Genomic DNA, 17295 nt, shown 5'->3' with positions numbered 1-17295 from the left:
TCTTTGGTGATCTTCCTGTCTTGCCTTAGCCCTTTCTGATGTGTTTGTCATCCCAACTCTGGTTACGTGTATGTTAGCCTTCTTGCACATTATATGTAGTTGCTTCCACTCAATTTCTGATATAAATTTGTATGTGAGCATGCATCATATTATTGCGGTGCAGACTATTGTAAATAAGCATCCCCTTTTATTTGTTCATACAATCAACTAACAAAGATAGCATTGCAGATGATCTACAGCTTGGTTCAATTCCATGGTAGATCAGCTCCTCAGAAATTATGTGCCTATACTTTTAGAAAACCTATCCTAACTGAGTTTCAGATGAAACTAGAATAGCAATTGGTGTGGTAGGGAAAAGGCGTGCTGGGTGCTGGCTCCATGATTTTCAGCGGTGTTCGGTCCTCGACTCTGCTCTGTAAAGCCTGCTCCAAGAAAAGATCATCTTGGTATTAATGGTATTATTCCCTTTGACAGTTGATAGTTTTATCATACTGTAAAGTGGCATATGCATACCAGTCATAGACAGTGGGCGAGTTTGGCATTGGCTTGTCGTAGTAGTTGGTGCCAATGTTCTTGGTGGCGAGGTTGCTTCCCGGGTTGAAGACGCTGCGCCACACATTGTCCCTCTTTGCAGCCGAGGGGGACAAGCTGGCACTTGGCGAGCCAGGACTGGTTGGACCCGACATGGATCCTCCTCCCACCTCTATTTTTGGAGACGAAAAGAGAAAACACAGGTACACATACATACAGGAGAGGTAAAAAGTAAAGTGTGTTTAGTTAATGTCTGTTGGGAAGTTGAATAGAGAGATAGAAGATGGATTGATTGATACCTTTGAGGTCCAAGGGACTGACGATTGGCCTCTTTAGTTGTTCGAGGCCACGTTCGGGCTGTGGCCCGGCCACCACGTCGTCCCATAGTTGATCCAGAAGCCCCATTTTTGGTTGCCTTAGCTTTCTTGATTGTTTCTTCCTCTGAAGATGATTGTTAGTTTGTCTGTCTTGATAATTGAGGTGGGCATATATATATATATACACACACATATAGCAGAGAGAGAGAGAGAGGGGAAGGGGAGAGAATAAGGTGCGGATTGTCGTCCATGTGTGAGGTTGCTTTTTCTCTTTGGATATGACCATATGATATATGCCCCCCTCTCTCTCTCTCTATATATATATATACTATAAATAACTTCACATTCACATTTTAATATACTTTACTAATAAATTTAATTCGGGTTTAGGTTTAATATGGGCTTTGATGCTATATTTTTTGGAGTTTAAAATGTCAAAGTGGCATAAAAACACGTTACTACTTAAAACATATGGACAAGATAAGATTGTCCCCAAATTCTTTAATTCTAAACTTATTTTGGGATGGATAAGAGCAAGCCAGACGTGAAGTTAACCATATCAATTTTGTACCAATCCCAGAGTTCACTTTCCAATAATTTTTAAAGGCATGTGCATGTGCACTGTTTTTGGGATTTTTAGCTTCTGTTGGCATTATATGGCCCAGTTCATATTCTAAAGTGTTTATACTAGATTAGCAAGCAATGCAAGACACACTGAGATTTTGCACTGTTGGGATTCTACCAAAACATTTTGTAGTCTGATTTGCAAACATAAAATATATACACACATATAATGGTTGCGACCATGCTTATCATTTATTTGCGACCTCATCTGGCAAAGGGAAAGCATAGAATGGACAAATACACATACCATATAAAAGAAACCCAAACATTAATAGATGAATAAATTAAAGCTATACAAAATTCAGAGGAATCTAATGCATATGCACAGTATTAACTTACAAAGAATCGAGCTGGAGTTTATTTACAGAAATCAAACAGTGTTGTCGCGCATTGATTGTGAAAGCTCCGACATATCTTAACTGGATGCAGCTTCAGACTTCACCTTGAGAGCCCCTCTGTCATGGCATAGACATAGTTGCCAACCTTTGTTGGGTAAGAGTGAGGAGATCACACTGTGACAATCCCATCACTTGTTTCTTACAAAGCTACCAAAATGAAGCATTAACATAGAGAAGAAAATGCCACAATCAGATAAAGTTTCCCACAATCACCAGCAACAATCTGTACACATGCAAATCAAACAAATGCAGATGACTAGTCATAACCATTTCCAGGCAACAAGAGAAGCACAACCAAATATAAGAAGTGGAAGAAGAAGCAAGTTTCTGTAGCTAAACACAGCAGAAACACACCACATAATAAAGCCCTTTTTACCAAACAGGCATGCCTGACATCCTTAACAACACCACACTTGAATCCGCATCCTTGGCAACGAGGGCGAAAAACAATCAGGCTTAAGTTTAACCATTCCAACATTACATATCGAAAGAAAACATTTTAACAAACAAGAATGCTGGCCATCCTTCACAATATTACACATCAAACAACATCCTCTTGAACAAGGACAGGGCGACAGAAAATCAGGCTTAAATATCCTCATTCCAACATTACATAACAAAAGGAGGTTCATTCCTGCACAAATAATTCATTTATTCCACCATTACCCGATTATATTAATCTTCAGGTCAACAAGTTCAGGTTTTCTATTTAACTTCCATCACTTACGAGAAACATTTCAGAACATTTTATCGATAAGATAATTAAAATTGTCCATCTAGAGCCATGAATCACAGTCCTTGTTGAATTCTGAATACCATGTACTTTGCCACAGTACATGATATCATGAGCATTTTTCAGAACCCTATCGCGACCATACTTTGCATGCAAAGTAACAAATTATAGTAGTATCACTCATGGGATTGGTATAAGATATTTTTCAATTCCCTTGGGTGTTTCAGTTTTCATATATATATGACATAACAAACTGTTGTAAATAGCACAACTCCGTGCTCGTACTGGCAGTAAGCCAGATTTCAACATGTGAATCTCCATGGACCCATAGTTTGATACAATGTAAATAGTTTTTGACGAATATCAGCTAATCTCAAATAATGAAAATTGATGAACTCCAGATGCCAAGTTCAGAGAATATAGACTTAAGTTTACAACATAATCATATTATGTTTTCAAAATATCTTATACATTTTGTTTGGTATTTCTTCTCATACTTATCTGAAAAATACAAAGCTTCATCAAGGAATGTTCTTTCATAACCTTGATCAATTGTTAATCTTAAGGTAGGAACATCCAGTTTGTAAAAGGTGCAACTGAAGAAGCTCCATTTTAGTGGAGGTAATGGCAGCTCATTTCTAATAAGTTGTTGAGTGAAAGCATGGGTACACGACCAAACAAGGGGCACTAGTAATTTAATGCTCGTGATACACAATGTAATTTCAAATGGAGTAATATACAGCAATTATTCAAATATAGCAGAAATTAACTGGTAAAAACCCAAACACAGGATTTGCTGGTTCGAAATGCAATAACAATTTGTCCTTCAAATACTTACATTTTGGTTACTTGCATTTATAGAGCTTTTAAAACCATAGATCTAACAAAGCAATAAGACTAATACGGATTTATACCTAAGTACATGTTGAAGAAGGATAGATCAACATAATATTCAAGTTTAACTTGTTGTTTGTGATCTCACTGGTTTGATATAGTTTTATGTATGATTTATTATTTCTCATTAATAAATGCAAACATTAATATGAATAAATGATCTTTGTATCACAAACTAGGAAAACTTTTTATCTCAATTCAAAACCAGTCTTCATATCTGTCAGTGGATGTGTGTTTCACATGCTTTTATGGCAATAGCATGCTTCATTATTTCTTTACCTTTCAAATCTAAATTGGTACAAAAATATCTAGGTTCTACTTCAACTGCTTCTAGAGATTACCATTATAGAAAATTTTAGTCTTTCAAAGTTACCATTTTATGATTTATTTTTTTTTACATTGATTAATAAAATCTGTGACTATATTAACTAAATTAAATGTTATATTTAATATATATGCAGTAGTTTTATAAGAATGAAATATTTTGTAGATAAGAAAGTTAATAAGATTAAGAAAACGCTTTTAAGTATTTTTGTCAGGTAATAAAGTGATATACTTCTCTCGTTTAGTATTATGTCACCAGTGATCAGTTTATGTGAGCGGCATTGAGCTCCACCTAATGGAGTAAGTTGATGTACTCTTTAATTATCAAATGGGCTCAATGTTATTAAGTCTAAATTACTAAACGTTAGTGACAAGTGGCATTGCCAAACAAATCCTAAATCAGCAGTAGCACTAGAATGCTTAAGATGTACCGTTAATTTTATATACAACATTTATGTTTCCATGTCTCTTCTATAATGTTTCCATGTCTCTTCTATTTTTTATGATGCTTCAAATTTTGTGTTGGTATATTGTTACAAGAACATGGCATCCCGTAAGGGGGTGTGTAAGGTGAGCATTCTAAAGCATCTGCTACGTATTCAAATTCCTATCAGTAGAAAGCATAATTTTTATATAGAGAGAACTATAACATGAATTCATTTAATTTAAGCAATGTAGATACTCCAAGGTGTGTTTACTCATATTTTTGGTTTAATATGAAAAATAGTTGTTAGATATAATGCTTTGAATGGAAATTGACTGTTAGAAACGACTTTTTTCTTTAAACAAAAAAAAAAAAAAAGAAGAGAGAGAGAGAGAGAGAGAATGGATGTTCTGCGGGAAAGAATATAATACTGCCTTCAAATGCCAGTGTTTTTAGGTATCAATTGGTATATGATAATGGAATCATGATTACTCATTACCACTTTTCATTCCAAATTTTAGTATCAACAGGAGAGAATGGCTGCACCCTTTCTTAACCCATGTTTTTCCTTATTTCCATACGTTAGTGTAAACAATAAGTTAGGTCAACTTTTATACACAAATAATAGGATCATATGCTAAAAAAATAATGATTAATGACAACAAATGCTTTGAATTACACGAGGAGCATTGTAAGGAGAATCTTGAAAGTCGACCTAACTTATTGTTTACACTAAAAAATGCTTTGAATTAACAAATGTTCTTCCAACACTTTTTTTTCGACACGATTCCCAATATATACATATATATTTTATCATCTCACAAAAATCGACATTCAACATAAAATATTATTTTTATATTTCCTCCGTCTGCCTCTAGGATTACGTTACATTTTGCGTCATTGTATTTAATATTAAAAATATCATTATATTTGTATAATTTTTTGTACAAATATTATTCTATTAATATTATAAAACACTATTAAAAATATTTTTGCCATTATTCCTTGTACTATATTTTGATAAAATAATTAATATTGAAAGATCAACACGGCAAAAAAGAGCCGGACGAAGGTAGCATTACTTATACAATTCACTATACCTCAAAAAATATATCTCAAACCAAAACACTAAACAAACAAACCCCTTACTTTTCTAGAAGGCTTGCGTACCACGGTCTGCCTTTGGCAACGTTTGTGGCTTCCCTTGCACTCTCTAGCTTAGTAAAGTGCTTGGGTTAGCGTGGAGAGGGATTTTGAGTATTTGTAGAACCAATACCAAAAAAGTTCAAATGGTCAAATATAACAAATTGACATACCTCACATGAAGCCCATTGTTCTATCACAAGAAAGGTTGGGCGGTAATGTGATTTTAACATTGGCGTGCATGTCGGAGGGTTCAAAAGCTAGTATGTCATATCTTTCATTACATGGATGGGTTGCAAGGCTTGTTAAGCCATAAGTACGCTTATAGGGAGCTTGGGCGTGTTAGTGTGCTTCCATGTTGTGGAAAGTCTTCGGTGTGTACATCCTTAGGTCACTTGGATATTGACTCATAGAGACGTGTAAATGCTTGCAATCTAAAGATAAGTCTAATTGGGAGATGTGTTTGTCTAGTGTGGTGATGAGAATGTTGCAGAAGAGTAGCTAGCACGAGGAACTAGCAATACCATATAAGTAATGCGTTGTGCATTTGGAATCTTATTGCCAGGACGACACTTATTTGGTTATGAAAAATGGAAAATGTTCATGTAATTCATACTAGAAAGTAGGCATGGTGCATGTAAGACTTAATGATGTGAAAGGGCAATGGGGCGTATTATGCACAAAGAAGTGCTTAGACTGGGAGGAAAAGCAATAGCCTACCTTTTCCACATATTGCTTCTTCTTCTACCTTACTTGCACCAAGTCGAGGAGGGCCTAGACTAGAACGGAAAGGGGTTCAAAAGGGTTAGTTCATGTCACTTTTTTAATAATGCTTTCACACCATATGGATGATGCTAAGTAAAGAATTTTCATCAACTAATGTGATAAGTAGCATATATTTTGAAATGATGGAGAAGACATAATAAATATAGTACTCCCTCCGTCCTATAACTAGATATCCATTTGCTTTTTGCACGTAGTTTTAGAAATATTAGTATTATATTGGGATGTAGTAGAAATAAAGTAGATATGACTAAAATAACCTTATTAGTATGTGTGATATAAAAGTAATGGCATTTGTGTAATATATTGTAAGTTGTAAGGGTATTTGTAATGTTATATAGATAGTAGAGTTACTAAAAAAAAATGAAATTGATACTTTGTTATGGGACGGACTAAAATGGAAAAATTGATACTTTGTTATGGGACAGAGAGAATAATATACATCATGCATATAACCTTATGTGTTACATTTTCTTTAAAAACACTATCAATAACCATATGCAAGATTTTGTACAAAAGAAAAGAATTATACCATCTTGTGATGCATATATGTAACTTTCCCCTCTCAACTATTTGCAATCAAGTTAACATAGTTGAGGTGGTTGAGCACATAAGCCCCACTAATGCATTTCCATATATATAGTCATCTATTACCTCTATTACAACTATATATGTGTGTGAAGTATTTGTATGTCCCACCATAGCCATAAAGTTTCTATTATGGTTACATTAGAGAGGCTAATCGGTTAGTAGAATATATAGTTCATGGCAAAGCCCAATGCCAAATGAAATGTGTTGTTATTTGCATAATTGACCATTGGCTATAGTGAAACAATAAGAAGCCAAACAATTAATCCTATTCAATCTAACTTGTTGGTCTGACAGATAAAATTATGCATGTGTTATGGAGCATTGGCCTATACTTTGAGATAGCACTTGTTTGTGGAAAGAAATTCGACTACCTATAAGATGGGCCACTTAGATGACAACTTGTGGAAGTGTTTGCTATAGTGTTAGTGGTGCTGGTTCTGGGTTCCACACATAATGTTATGTTACGTATCTGTTTGAATATGTACCACACTACTACGAAATATTATGTGTTGAAAGTTGGGATATAGTAGAATTATCCACATTGTTTCTAATCATTTTAAAATATAAAATTTTAAAGTTGATAAGACAAACATTATTTAACATGGAATGTCACTGAAAGATTTTCAATAGAGATCAATGAGGCTGCCAAGACACAATTCTCTAGGCTTCATGAAGAGCAAAAGTCCAAACTCCCAAAGAGATGTATCCTAAAGAATGCATGATAACAATGTTAGTGTGTTTTGATAGTCAAAGTATTGCATGTTTACTTTTGTTTGTTAATATCCACACTTCTATATGTGCAATTATCTTATTTGCATCTTGGGCAAAAAAAGGACAATAGCAAGTCTAAATTGAATGAACCATACCTAATCTAAAGTCCTCCATATAAGTAGGAAATGATGTTGATTAATGAATTTCAGAGTTATGGAAAACCACTATTCTCCAGATAGGAATAACATAACTTAGGGGCATCAAAATGATCTGGAGTGTGTTTGTTTTGATTTTTGGTTTGATTTTTTTTTTTTTTTCTTTTTTTACGTGGGGTATAAGAAATTTTGTAGATAATATAAAAATAATGAACGTTTGTAGTATATTAATATTTTGGAGAAAATGTGTTGGAAAATTTTTATTAAAGAAACAGACCCCTGGTGTTCACTTAATCAATTGCATGTTAATTTGGAAGATTCACCATGAAGTCTAGCATCCGTAAAACTTGATTCTAACTATTATTTGCTCACTTTCTCACTTTTATTTGTATTTTATTCAACTTAAATATTATAGTCATATTCATACTCGTTGACCATTAATGAAATCAATTGGGCTAGGCTGAACTTAGGATGCAAGGTGTAAATAATATTGTTTTCGGTCACTATATATTCAAAACTCACCACTCAATAATGCAATACAAGCCAATGGGTATACCTGCCTAGTTGAGTCGTAAGAATGAATTTGAGTGCATTCAAAACTACACAACAGAGGAACTTAAAAGAATGCCTCTAATGAGCTGGTGCGTAAATATTGAATCTTGAACTATAAGGAGTGTTATTTAATTCAATTTAGCAAATTCATTGTGAAAATTCACTGGCTGCCCCACCCTGTGTACTACAGTTTGATAGGTATACTTGCCCGGTGGAGTGGTTAGAATAAATTTTATAAACTTGACCCATACGCACAAAGCCTCAACAATAAAAGTTGCCTTTAATGAGCTTCCACCTAAATAGTGCAGTTCAACACATGCACTATAGTTCACTTCAATTCACCAAAATTCATTTCGAAAATCCACTTGCAGCTCCATCCTGGGTACTACACTTCAAAAGGTACACACTTACCTAGCAGAATGGTTAGAATAAATTTATGAGAACTCCCATACACACATAAAGACTTACCAATATAAGTACATGTAAAGTGCTGGCAGCTAAAGATTGCAGCTTAATTCTATAGGCAACATTGTTTAATTCATCTCACCGAAATTCATTCAGAAGATTCACATTGGAAATTTGAAGCAAAGGAAATGTTCAACATAGCATCCATCATTTCACCAGCCATGTCTTAGTTCTTAGATGTCTCAAGAAAATAAATAGAATAAAGGCCCATAAAGAAGGGTTCAGAACTTTCCTTTGGGAGCTACAGGAAGAGTTTGTGAAACAAGGGCAGATTGTTCAGCAATCTCTAAAATTTCCCATACTTATCAATATATCCCTGAAAATAATAATGACCAGATATCAAACAAAGGGAATAATGTTGATAGCAGTACGAATCATCAATTAGTGAAGATACTAACCTCAACTAGCTTAGTAAGTTTGGACTCTGATGAAATCAGATAAAGTTTCACTGATTCACTTGTGCCAGGAATTTGGTGAGGCTGCACTGTGCTAATAACCTTGTCTACAGCCTTTTTAACTATTATTTTATGAGCATCCTTTGTCAAAAGGCCCTCCCGCCACGTTGGTTTCACCAATTCTTTCACATATTCTATGAGCGCAGCCTGAAAGTACTTCAAAGCTTTTGGCCCATTAACTTCATTTTGCATGTGACCATCTCTCTTCAAATTAACTTCAGTTTTATCATGTCTGTCAACATTCAGCTCTGCTCCATGCACTATTTGATCTAATCGTGTTTTATTCTCAGAACCAAAGCTCCACAAACTATCTTTTACAGTATCACCTACTTGGGCAGACTTCAAAACCATCTCCGGTTCCGGTAAACAGGTTGGCTGCTGATGTCCATTCTTAAAAGATGACCCTCGGTCAGGATATGAAAATCGCACAAGCTCATCTCCAGCATCTTTCAGTTCAATGACTTTGTTCATGGAATCGTAGAGATTTTCTTTCATTAATAAATGTTGAGTTATCACATGGGAAGGTCGGAAAGGAACAGATGGTTCCCAATCATAAGATATTGTAGCCTTATATTTGACTGGTTGTCCATTACTTATTGCATGATTCCAGGACAGACTTTCTGAGTTAGAACCCAAACGTGGTGACACACCACGCTGTATGGATGAGGATACAAAAGTGTGATGATCTAGCCCACTCTTCAAATAGTTTTGGGTTCCAAGAGAATTGATGTTCCAAGGAGAGCCAAAAGATAAGGGTGACCTAGAATAAGAATAGGGCAACTTCATGGAGTGGTAGTTATTGTGTACTATTTCATCCTTCGTACCCCCCATTTCTGTTCCAACTGCAGGAAAACCGAAAGACGCATCATGGTTTGTGCTATACCTCTCAATTAGATTGCCTCTGACAAAAGGAGTGGCTGAATAGCTCAGATTACCCATGTACCGATCATGTCCATAGCTTCCTACACCAGCCACTAACGGAAAGCTTCCCAATGCACCATCTTGATAGGACGCCATTTTTTCTGTCTTATTCATTCTTTGGTTCTCACCACATTGATGTGTAGGAACACATGCACTTGATGAAGCTGCCACAAGAAAAACATGCTAATTTTTCATTTAGATCTAGTGAAGATTAAATGCAGAATTTCCAGAATCATAGAAGATTCAATGTCTACATCTAAAAAATGGAATTTTTTTACTTACCTTCTCCCATCAGTGCTTTACTCCTATCCAAAGCATCTATTTTATCCTTTATGTGAAGGAACCTACAAGAATTTCCCTTAATACACCATCCTTTTGAATGAAACTCACAAACAATACCCAACTTTTTGATCTCCCGTCCGCCATATTCAACACTAGAGGAAGGATCCCTTAATCTTATATGTGGCAGGTGCAACCTGAAAATCCTAGTTGTCATCAGGACTTACTCCAGCAACCAAAAGTAATAAGGTGCCACTATAAGTATAATTACTTAAATCAATGCTAAAGTCGGATTGAGTAAAAAAGTTTTAACCTTGGCGAAATTTGACCTAGGTTACCCAAAGCATCTACGCTGTCCTGACTCGTTCCAGACTTTACAGCTATTGGAGGATCATTCTTCTCACAAGTACCATCCATTGGCAATGCAGCATCAACGCCTGCAATAGAATGAGAACTTCCGGCACGGTTCATTTCCCCACTATCATGAAAGGGAGTCTTTGGACCACTATCTCTAGAGGTTCCTTCCCCTGCAAGAACCCCACAGTCATAAGTTCATACTTGTGGTTCTCAGTATCAAACTTCAAAATTGGTTTCTATGTGTTTATATGGGCAGGAATTGAAACAAAAAAATAGAACTGTTTCTCCAGAGAGTTATCAATGAAAAGGCAAGATATGATATTCCCACGTTATCAAATTACAACAAATCACGATCAATTCAGTACTTGGATATTTGTGCAAATTAAGGCCCAAGCCCATACTAATTTGATTTCTATATACACCTTAACACTTGTTTCCCTAAGAGGTAAATTGAGGTAAGTTCTGGCATGATGATTGCCGACTTATGCTATTTTAAGTAGTATAAGAGTGGAGAAACTCTATTGAAGAAAAGGAAGGAAAGAAACAAAATTTTGAATCTCGAAATAAGGATCATTTTAGTAACATCAAGAATGAGTAGACAGACATCAAAGCACTGAATCATGGGCTCATAGCAACTCATTAAAAAGGAAAAAGAAAAAAAAGTATATATATATATATATAAAACTTTAATGAGTATAGTAACCACTTCATAAATTAATCCATGTTCTTTTCCATGATTTACACAACCATTTGTGCAGAAGAACCTAAGCTCCCATCACATATACACACTAGAAATAAATAGCGGCTAGATATAAGATGTGGTCCTTTATGAATTGCATTATTTTGTAATATTAATAAGGAATTGTGTAAAAAAATTGGATTGGGTGAACACACCCATAATTTGGTTTATCTATATATGCCCATATTCCTTAAATAATTCCCTTCAAAGTAGCTTTTAATGCTTACCATATGCTCAATTAGATAATCTCTATGCCTTAAGGCGTTAAAATATTAAACTCAATATTACAAAATTTTCAAAAAATATTCTTCAATCTTGAAGTGGTATAAGAATGCAAGTTTTTCCTCAAACCTTGATAACCCAGTTAAACAATCATGCACCTTATTTATGTAACTTGCTATTTTCAACTCCTAAGGAGCACGACTACAAATTGGGTGTGTTTGGCTGCCAGGTAGGTTTTAAGTTGGAAGTAACTTATTTAATTAATATTTAATTTATGATGTAATATGTGTATAATTAAAAGAAATTTGAAATATGTTAGTATGTTTTACAAACTATATTTCAATAAAATATATATAATATGAATATCATTTTATAGAGAATCAAATTTAATATAATATAAATGAATAAAAAAATATAAATATTTATTTATGATTAACATAAATTAATTTTATAAAAAAAATGAATGTACATAAATATATTTGTTTATTGAAAAAAGCAATAAAAATTAAATAAAAAAAATTAATGGATCCCATAGGATATAATATTTGGAAAAAAAAAAGATAAAATTAGAAGCATAGTGCTAAGGTTATTTCGCCTAAATGAGCAAATTCTTAAAAATGAACAATCAAAATTGCCAATTGTCACTTGCTACTCCCTCAGTTAAAGTGTCCATGTTACTGTAGACACGAGAATTTAGGTAAAGTATAATTAGTATGTAATTAAGAAGTATATTAGTAAAAATAATTATTATATAATAAAAATTAAAATAACTAAATTAAAATTAAGAAAATTATAAATTATAAAATTTAAAGTGTGATTAAACTTGATAATTATATTTACAAAAAAGAAAAGGCAAATTATGTGGGACGGACGAAAACAAAAAATATGAACACTTTATGTAGGACGGAGAGAGTATTAGATAAATATTATTTCTTCAACCACCGTGAGAGTGGTTGTGTATGCAAGATCCATTGATGGAATAGTACATTTAGCTCAAATAACCCACAAATCAAACGGAGACCTAAAGACACTTCATGTGCATTTTTTGGACAACCTTTGACTCCCAATGCGGCGAGCAATGAAAGGGAAACAAGATAAAGCATAGGATAATGCCAAACCATTTTTTTCACTATGAACAAAAAAACAAGGCAAAGACACAAAATCCACCCAAAAACAACCTTAATCAACATGGCTACGGGATTTTCTTGTCCTTGAAAAAACATTCTTTTCAATTAGCTGGCATTTGTGATGGTATTTCAACTCATCATGCTTAGTCCTTAACTAAAAATCGGATACTTAACCGACTAAATGGCACTTTGAATATCACTATAAAAAATGCCATTCTTTTGTTCACCCCCTAATTGAATAAGAAACTCCCCCACTAATCTTTTTGCTTGTGTTAATCACATCACCTTTACGTACTAGGCCTTTGTAATAGACAAAGCAACAATGTCTTCCCACTTAGAATCCCATTAGATCGTAGGACCCATATAGGCAAACACATCGCAATTGCACTTCTCTTATCGAGGTCACTTCTTGCTAAACCAACGTCATATTGTCAAAGCAAATCCTTTATATGCAAAACACAAAAGCCATAACCTTAGTAGGCCATATAAGGCATTTTCCAACATCAGAAAATGATAAGGTTGTTAATAGTGGAACAAATCCCAACATAACTTTGTACATAATCATGACTAAGCTAGGAATTATAGAACATACAAACATGTTCAAAGTGGTGTTACAAGATAGAAAGGGGGTAGAGTATGAAGTGTCGTGTCGGGAATTGCATTTCCACCTTAGAAAACAAGAATTATATGTTGATTGTTACATTTTTCCCTTAGGAAGTCATAATATTATACTAGGAATCACATAGCTAAGAAGAAACTTTTATGATTGTGGCTATGACTTTTTAGGCTAACAAATAGGTATAGTTGGTGGGGAAGGCCTTATCTTATTCACAAAAGGAACCTTGAACATTGTTTCATATCTTAAAAGTTAAGTTTACGACAATGGTTTGAACATTGTATGGTTGCTCTCCTCGGGGTGGATCAACTTTGGCCGAAAAAGAAATCGCAACTAGATGAGAGATTCTCTACAATATTTTTAGAGATGGCAAGCCTCACAACCCATCAACCATTATATAGAACTACATGCAATGGAAAGACTAGTTTTAGTTTGCCCATGCCGCTATGGTTAAGCTTAAAACAACACTAATAAACTAGTCAATGATATGTTACTAGTTTGAATCATCTGCTCAACATGAGTTTGTTCACTAGTCTCAAGCTTGTTTGTGAAGAAAAATGAAGTTGGAAGTCTCTGTACACTCTTAGGAACTCGACAAAGTTGTTATAATTCCAATGATTACAAACCCATCAAATGTGCAAAAGGCAACTTTGAAAACTCACAGCACTTAAGACTTCCCATTGATGTTAGTCAGCCTTATGTCTTCTTTAGAAATCTTTGGTTTAAAGGACTAATATAATGTTAGGCACAAATCTATATAAGTCCATCTAGGTCTAATATATACAAGGGTTTTCTAGGCCATAAGAGATCATTAGGTTTTTGATTAATGACAACTTCGGTTTGGTAACTGAGAGAATTGGTTTTCCTCTACAAGATAAATTCACGGTTTTGGCTTGGTAACAAGGAGAAATTATTTTCCTTTACAAGATTAATTCATTGAATCCTCAATAAAGTTTATCATTTCATTGTATCGTTTTACCTTACATTCAATCTCATACTTTTTTTAGAGGTTGGGTATCACATTTAACAGTTGAGCCAGTCCAATAATTAAGTTTAAACAAGATATCATATTTAATGTCATATGAAAGCTACAACTTTGGACAACGAAATCCTCTATAGTTTATTTTATCTTTCAATTTGTTTCCTAATTGATAAAAACGTAGGTGCTATCTAGATGGGTTTAAATCTATATGGATTGAAAAAGTTGCTTCCCTTATTAGCAAAGATAGCAAAAATGTACAACAACAATAGGCAAACAAAAATGTTATAATAAGAAGCTAGATACCATAAAGTAAGAACATCAAGGCATCCACGAAGGAATGGGCTTAAATACAATTCTCAATATTTATACCTACAATCAGCATATCAACGATGAATATGCTAAATGCAACTTTATTAAAATAAATAATAAGAAGACTATATGAAAAATTCATCTCATTTGACCACGGCTACCATGGTAGAACACCTTGCACTATTTTCTTCGAAGTGGATTATTGGCTTTAGCCTTCATATCACAAGTGGCATTTATTTTCTTCAAAAAGTAGAACACCTTGCACTGTTATCTTCTATATGGTCCATCCCAAAAGTCCCTTCTTACTATTATCACAAGTGGTGTTTTATCACTGGTGGATCTTGGTGATGTTATAATCCCTAATCACCATGGAGTTCAAGCTTTCCAAAAAAACTCTTTTAATTTAAAGCCACATGCTCTTGATCAACTCACAAATTAAACTATTGGATTTCTTTTATTTCTTTATCTTTATTTATTTATTTATTTATTTTATTTTTTTTTGTGATCAATATCATACAAAATCTTGTGATAAATATATAATTGGTAAAGGTAATGAAGGTAAGGTCTTACTACTTGATGTAAAACAGTCATAGCATGGAGCTTCTTAAGCTCCTTCTAACATTGGAAAGTCATTGCTATTTTCGGCAACCATTATTAACTATGTTAAGAGGAGTTGTCCTTAGTTTTCTAGCTTGTCCTTGTTAAATTGCAAGTCATGCAAGTCCTTAATCAACACCATTTTATAATTACCTCATGATAATAAGAGAGGTATTTTCTTATTTGAATTAGTATATATAGAGATTTGTTGTCCAATTATAGCAAAAAACTACAATTGCACATGTTCAGTCATGCATGCCCACAGGTGATTTAGAAAAAGCAACCCAAGTTCAAATGTTCCTGGGAAAAAAAAAAAAAAAAAACTAGGTTCCCAATTTTAAACACTTAAATTATCTTAACATTGTTTAAATGATAGGTTATAATTAAGTTACTATTACTAAATTGAAGAGAAGAATTTGCCCAAGATTGCCTACATGTTTAAATAAATAAATCAGTGTCTCCATAGAGGCACACGCCACACCCTCAAGAGAAGCAATGATGTGTGCCATTTCATGCTGTTGATAATTATGGATACTATCATTTAATTTTGACAGAGGTATGGTCAAAACGAGTTCTTCCATTAAAAATTATCTATATTAGCTTAACCAATAATTAGGTTATTATGGTAACAAGGACTTTAAGGACGATGAAGATCTTCGGTCCTTTCAAAAAGAGAATGTTCACTTAATAAGTCTAGAGAAAAAAGGGATCCTGTTGAAAAGGTTACGAGCACTCCACCCATTTTAAAAGGATACATAGTCACTTCATGACTATATCTTCGTGGATACCCAAAATGTAGAACAATATTTCACCTATTGGGTTACAGTAGAGAAAAATCAGACTAACTCTATAAATGTCCAACAACAACTAAAACTGTAAACTTAGGGATCATAACTGTGTTACTCAGCTACTATGAATGTGGATATCTTAGATGCATTCAATTATAAGTCTACCTTTTTTTGTTGGAAGTTAAGAGCACAGAGCATTACAATAAACATTAGCAAAAAAATCAGTACAGTAAGCCTATAATCAGATAAATACAACTAAGAGGTGGTAAATATTGAACAAAGTCAACAAGTAAGGGTCATTCACTTCAAGGAGCACAAAAATGAAGGGGTGAAGAAAAGAATGCAAGTGTTCCCAATAATTAGTAACTATTAAAACATGTACCTGCGGGAAATTATAATACCTGAGGCAGCAAAACAATTATCGGGTAAAAAAATAACCTTTGAAATTAAACCAAAAAAAAAAAAAACAAACAAACAAACAAACAAAAAAGCCCTGGGCATCGATAATTGGAAAACTAACCATGTTCGTGATTTTCTTGGCGCACTGGAGTTAAATCTTGCCCAATTTCGTCATCATCATCACCCACCACTTCTTCTACCTCTTCTTCAACCTCCTCTTCTACTTCGATTTCCTCCTCAATCTCCTCGTACTCGATCTCCTCTTCGGCGTCGTCCCCGTCCGGACTGGAGGATTTAGGCTGTAGCGGCGAGACCAACGGCGCGGATGAGACCATCAGGGCTTTAGGGTAGCAGAAAACGCCGCGTCTGCGAGCGATTTTCTCTGGTGGTGGTGGTAGGGTCTCGGTTTGCGAAATTTTCCCGTCGACGTTTACCTCGATGTGTGCCCTTTAAAATGTTTTTATGCTCCTTCCCTCCGTAAAAAAGAAATTGTCTTTCCTTTCTCGAATTTCGTTCGTTTTAAAATAATTATTTTGTTTTATTATTTGCTACTACATATTTTTAATTAATTTTGTAACAAAATTATTCTTATTTTTTAAAATTATTCATAATTATTAATCCCTTCGTATATATTTACTTTTAAGCGCGAAATGCGAAATTTAAAAAATAATAGTATTTTAATTAACAATATGATGTAAAATATGAGTATTTGTAGAAAAAAATAAAATATTTAATGACGGAGGGAGTATTTAATTTACTATTTTTAATTTTAAAAAAACAACTAATATTTTTAATCTTTTACAATTTACTTGATTTCTTAGTTCTCGTGTCTAACTTCAATAAAATACCTTTTTTAATG

At 34.0% G+C, this 17295-nt stretch overlaps 1 protein-coding gene across 6 annotated transcripts; it reads right to left on the bottom strand.

Annotated features, from left to right (window-relative positions):
• Positions 1-137: 137 nt before the first annotated feature.
• On the bottom strand, positions 138-16904 carry LOC127249813 (auxin-repressed 12.5 kDa protein-like). 6 transcript variants are annotated; one of them, XM_051272820.1, is made up of 7 exons: positions 16558-16903; positions 10614-10827; positions 10304-10497; positions 10036-10185; positions 9044-9942; positions 6109-8961; positions 1069-2017 (listed from the first exon to the last, which is right to left on the bottom strand). In XM_051272820.1, the coding sequence occupies exons 1-6, from the start codon at positions 16769-16771 to the stop codon at positions 8932-8934; spliced, it is 1701 nt and encodes a 566-aa protein (XP_051128777.1). In that variant the 5' UTR covers positions 16772-16903; the 3' UTR covers positions 1069-2017; positions 6109-8931. The 6 variants fall into 6 exon arrangements, with proteins under 6 accessions (XP_051128781.1, XP_051128780.1, XP_051128778.1 ...); XM_051272819.1 differs by lacking the exon at positions 1069-2017 and having other exon boundaries at positions 6109-8591; positions 8728-8961; positions 9044-10185; XM_051272824.1 differs by lacking the exons at positions 6109-8961; positions 9044-9942; positions 10036-10185; positions 10304-10497; positions 10614-10827 and adding exons at positions 138-422; positions 514-703; positions 831-972 and having other exon boundaries at positions 1812-2017; positions 16558-16705.
• Between the last annotated feature and the right edge of the window lie 391 nt (positions 16905-17295).

This window comes from Andrographis paniculata, unplaced genomic scaffold, assembly GCF_009805555.1.
Source record: "Andrographis paniculata isolate CXL003 unplaced genomic scaffold, ASM980555v1 Contig36END, whole genome shotgun sequence".
Classification (NCBI taxonomy): Eukaryota; Viridiplantae; Streptophyta; class Magnoliopsida; order Lamiales; family Acanthaceae; genus Andrographis; species Andrographis paniculata.
The sequence above is the reverse complement of the archived record's forward strand: the minus strand, read 5'-3'. Positions and strand labels throughout refer to the sequence as shown.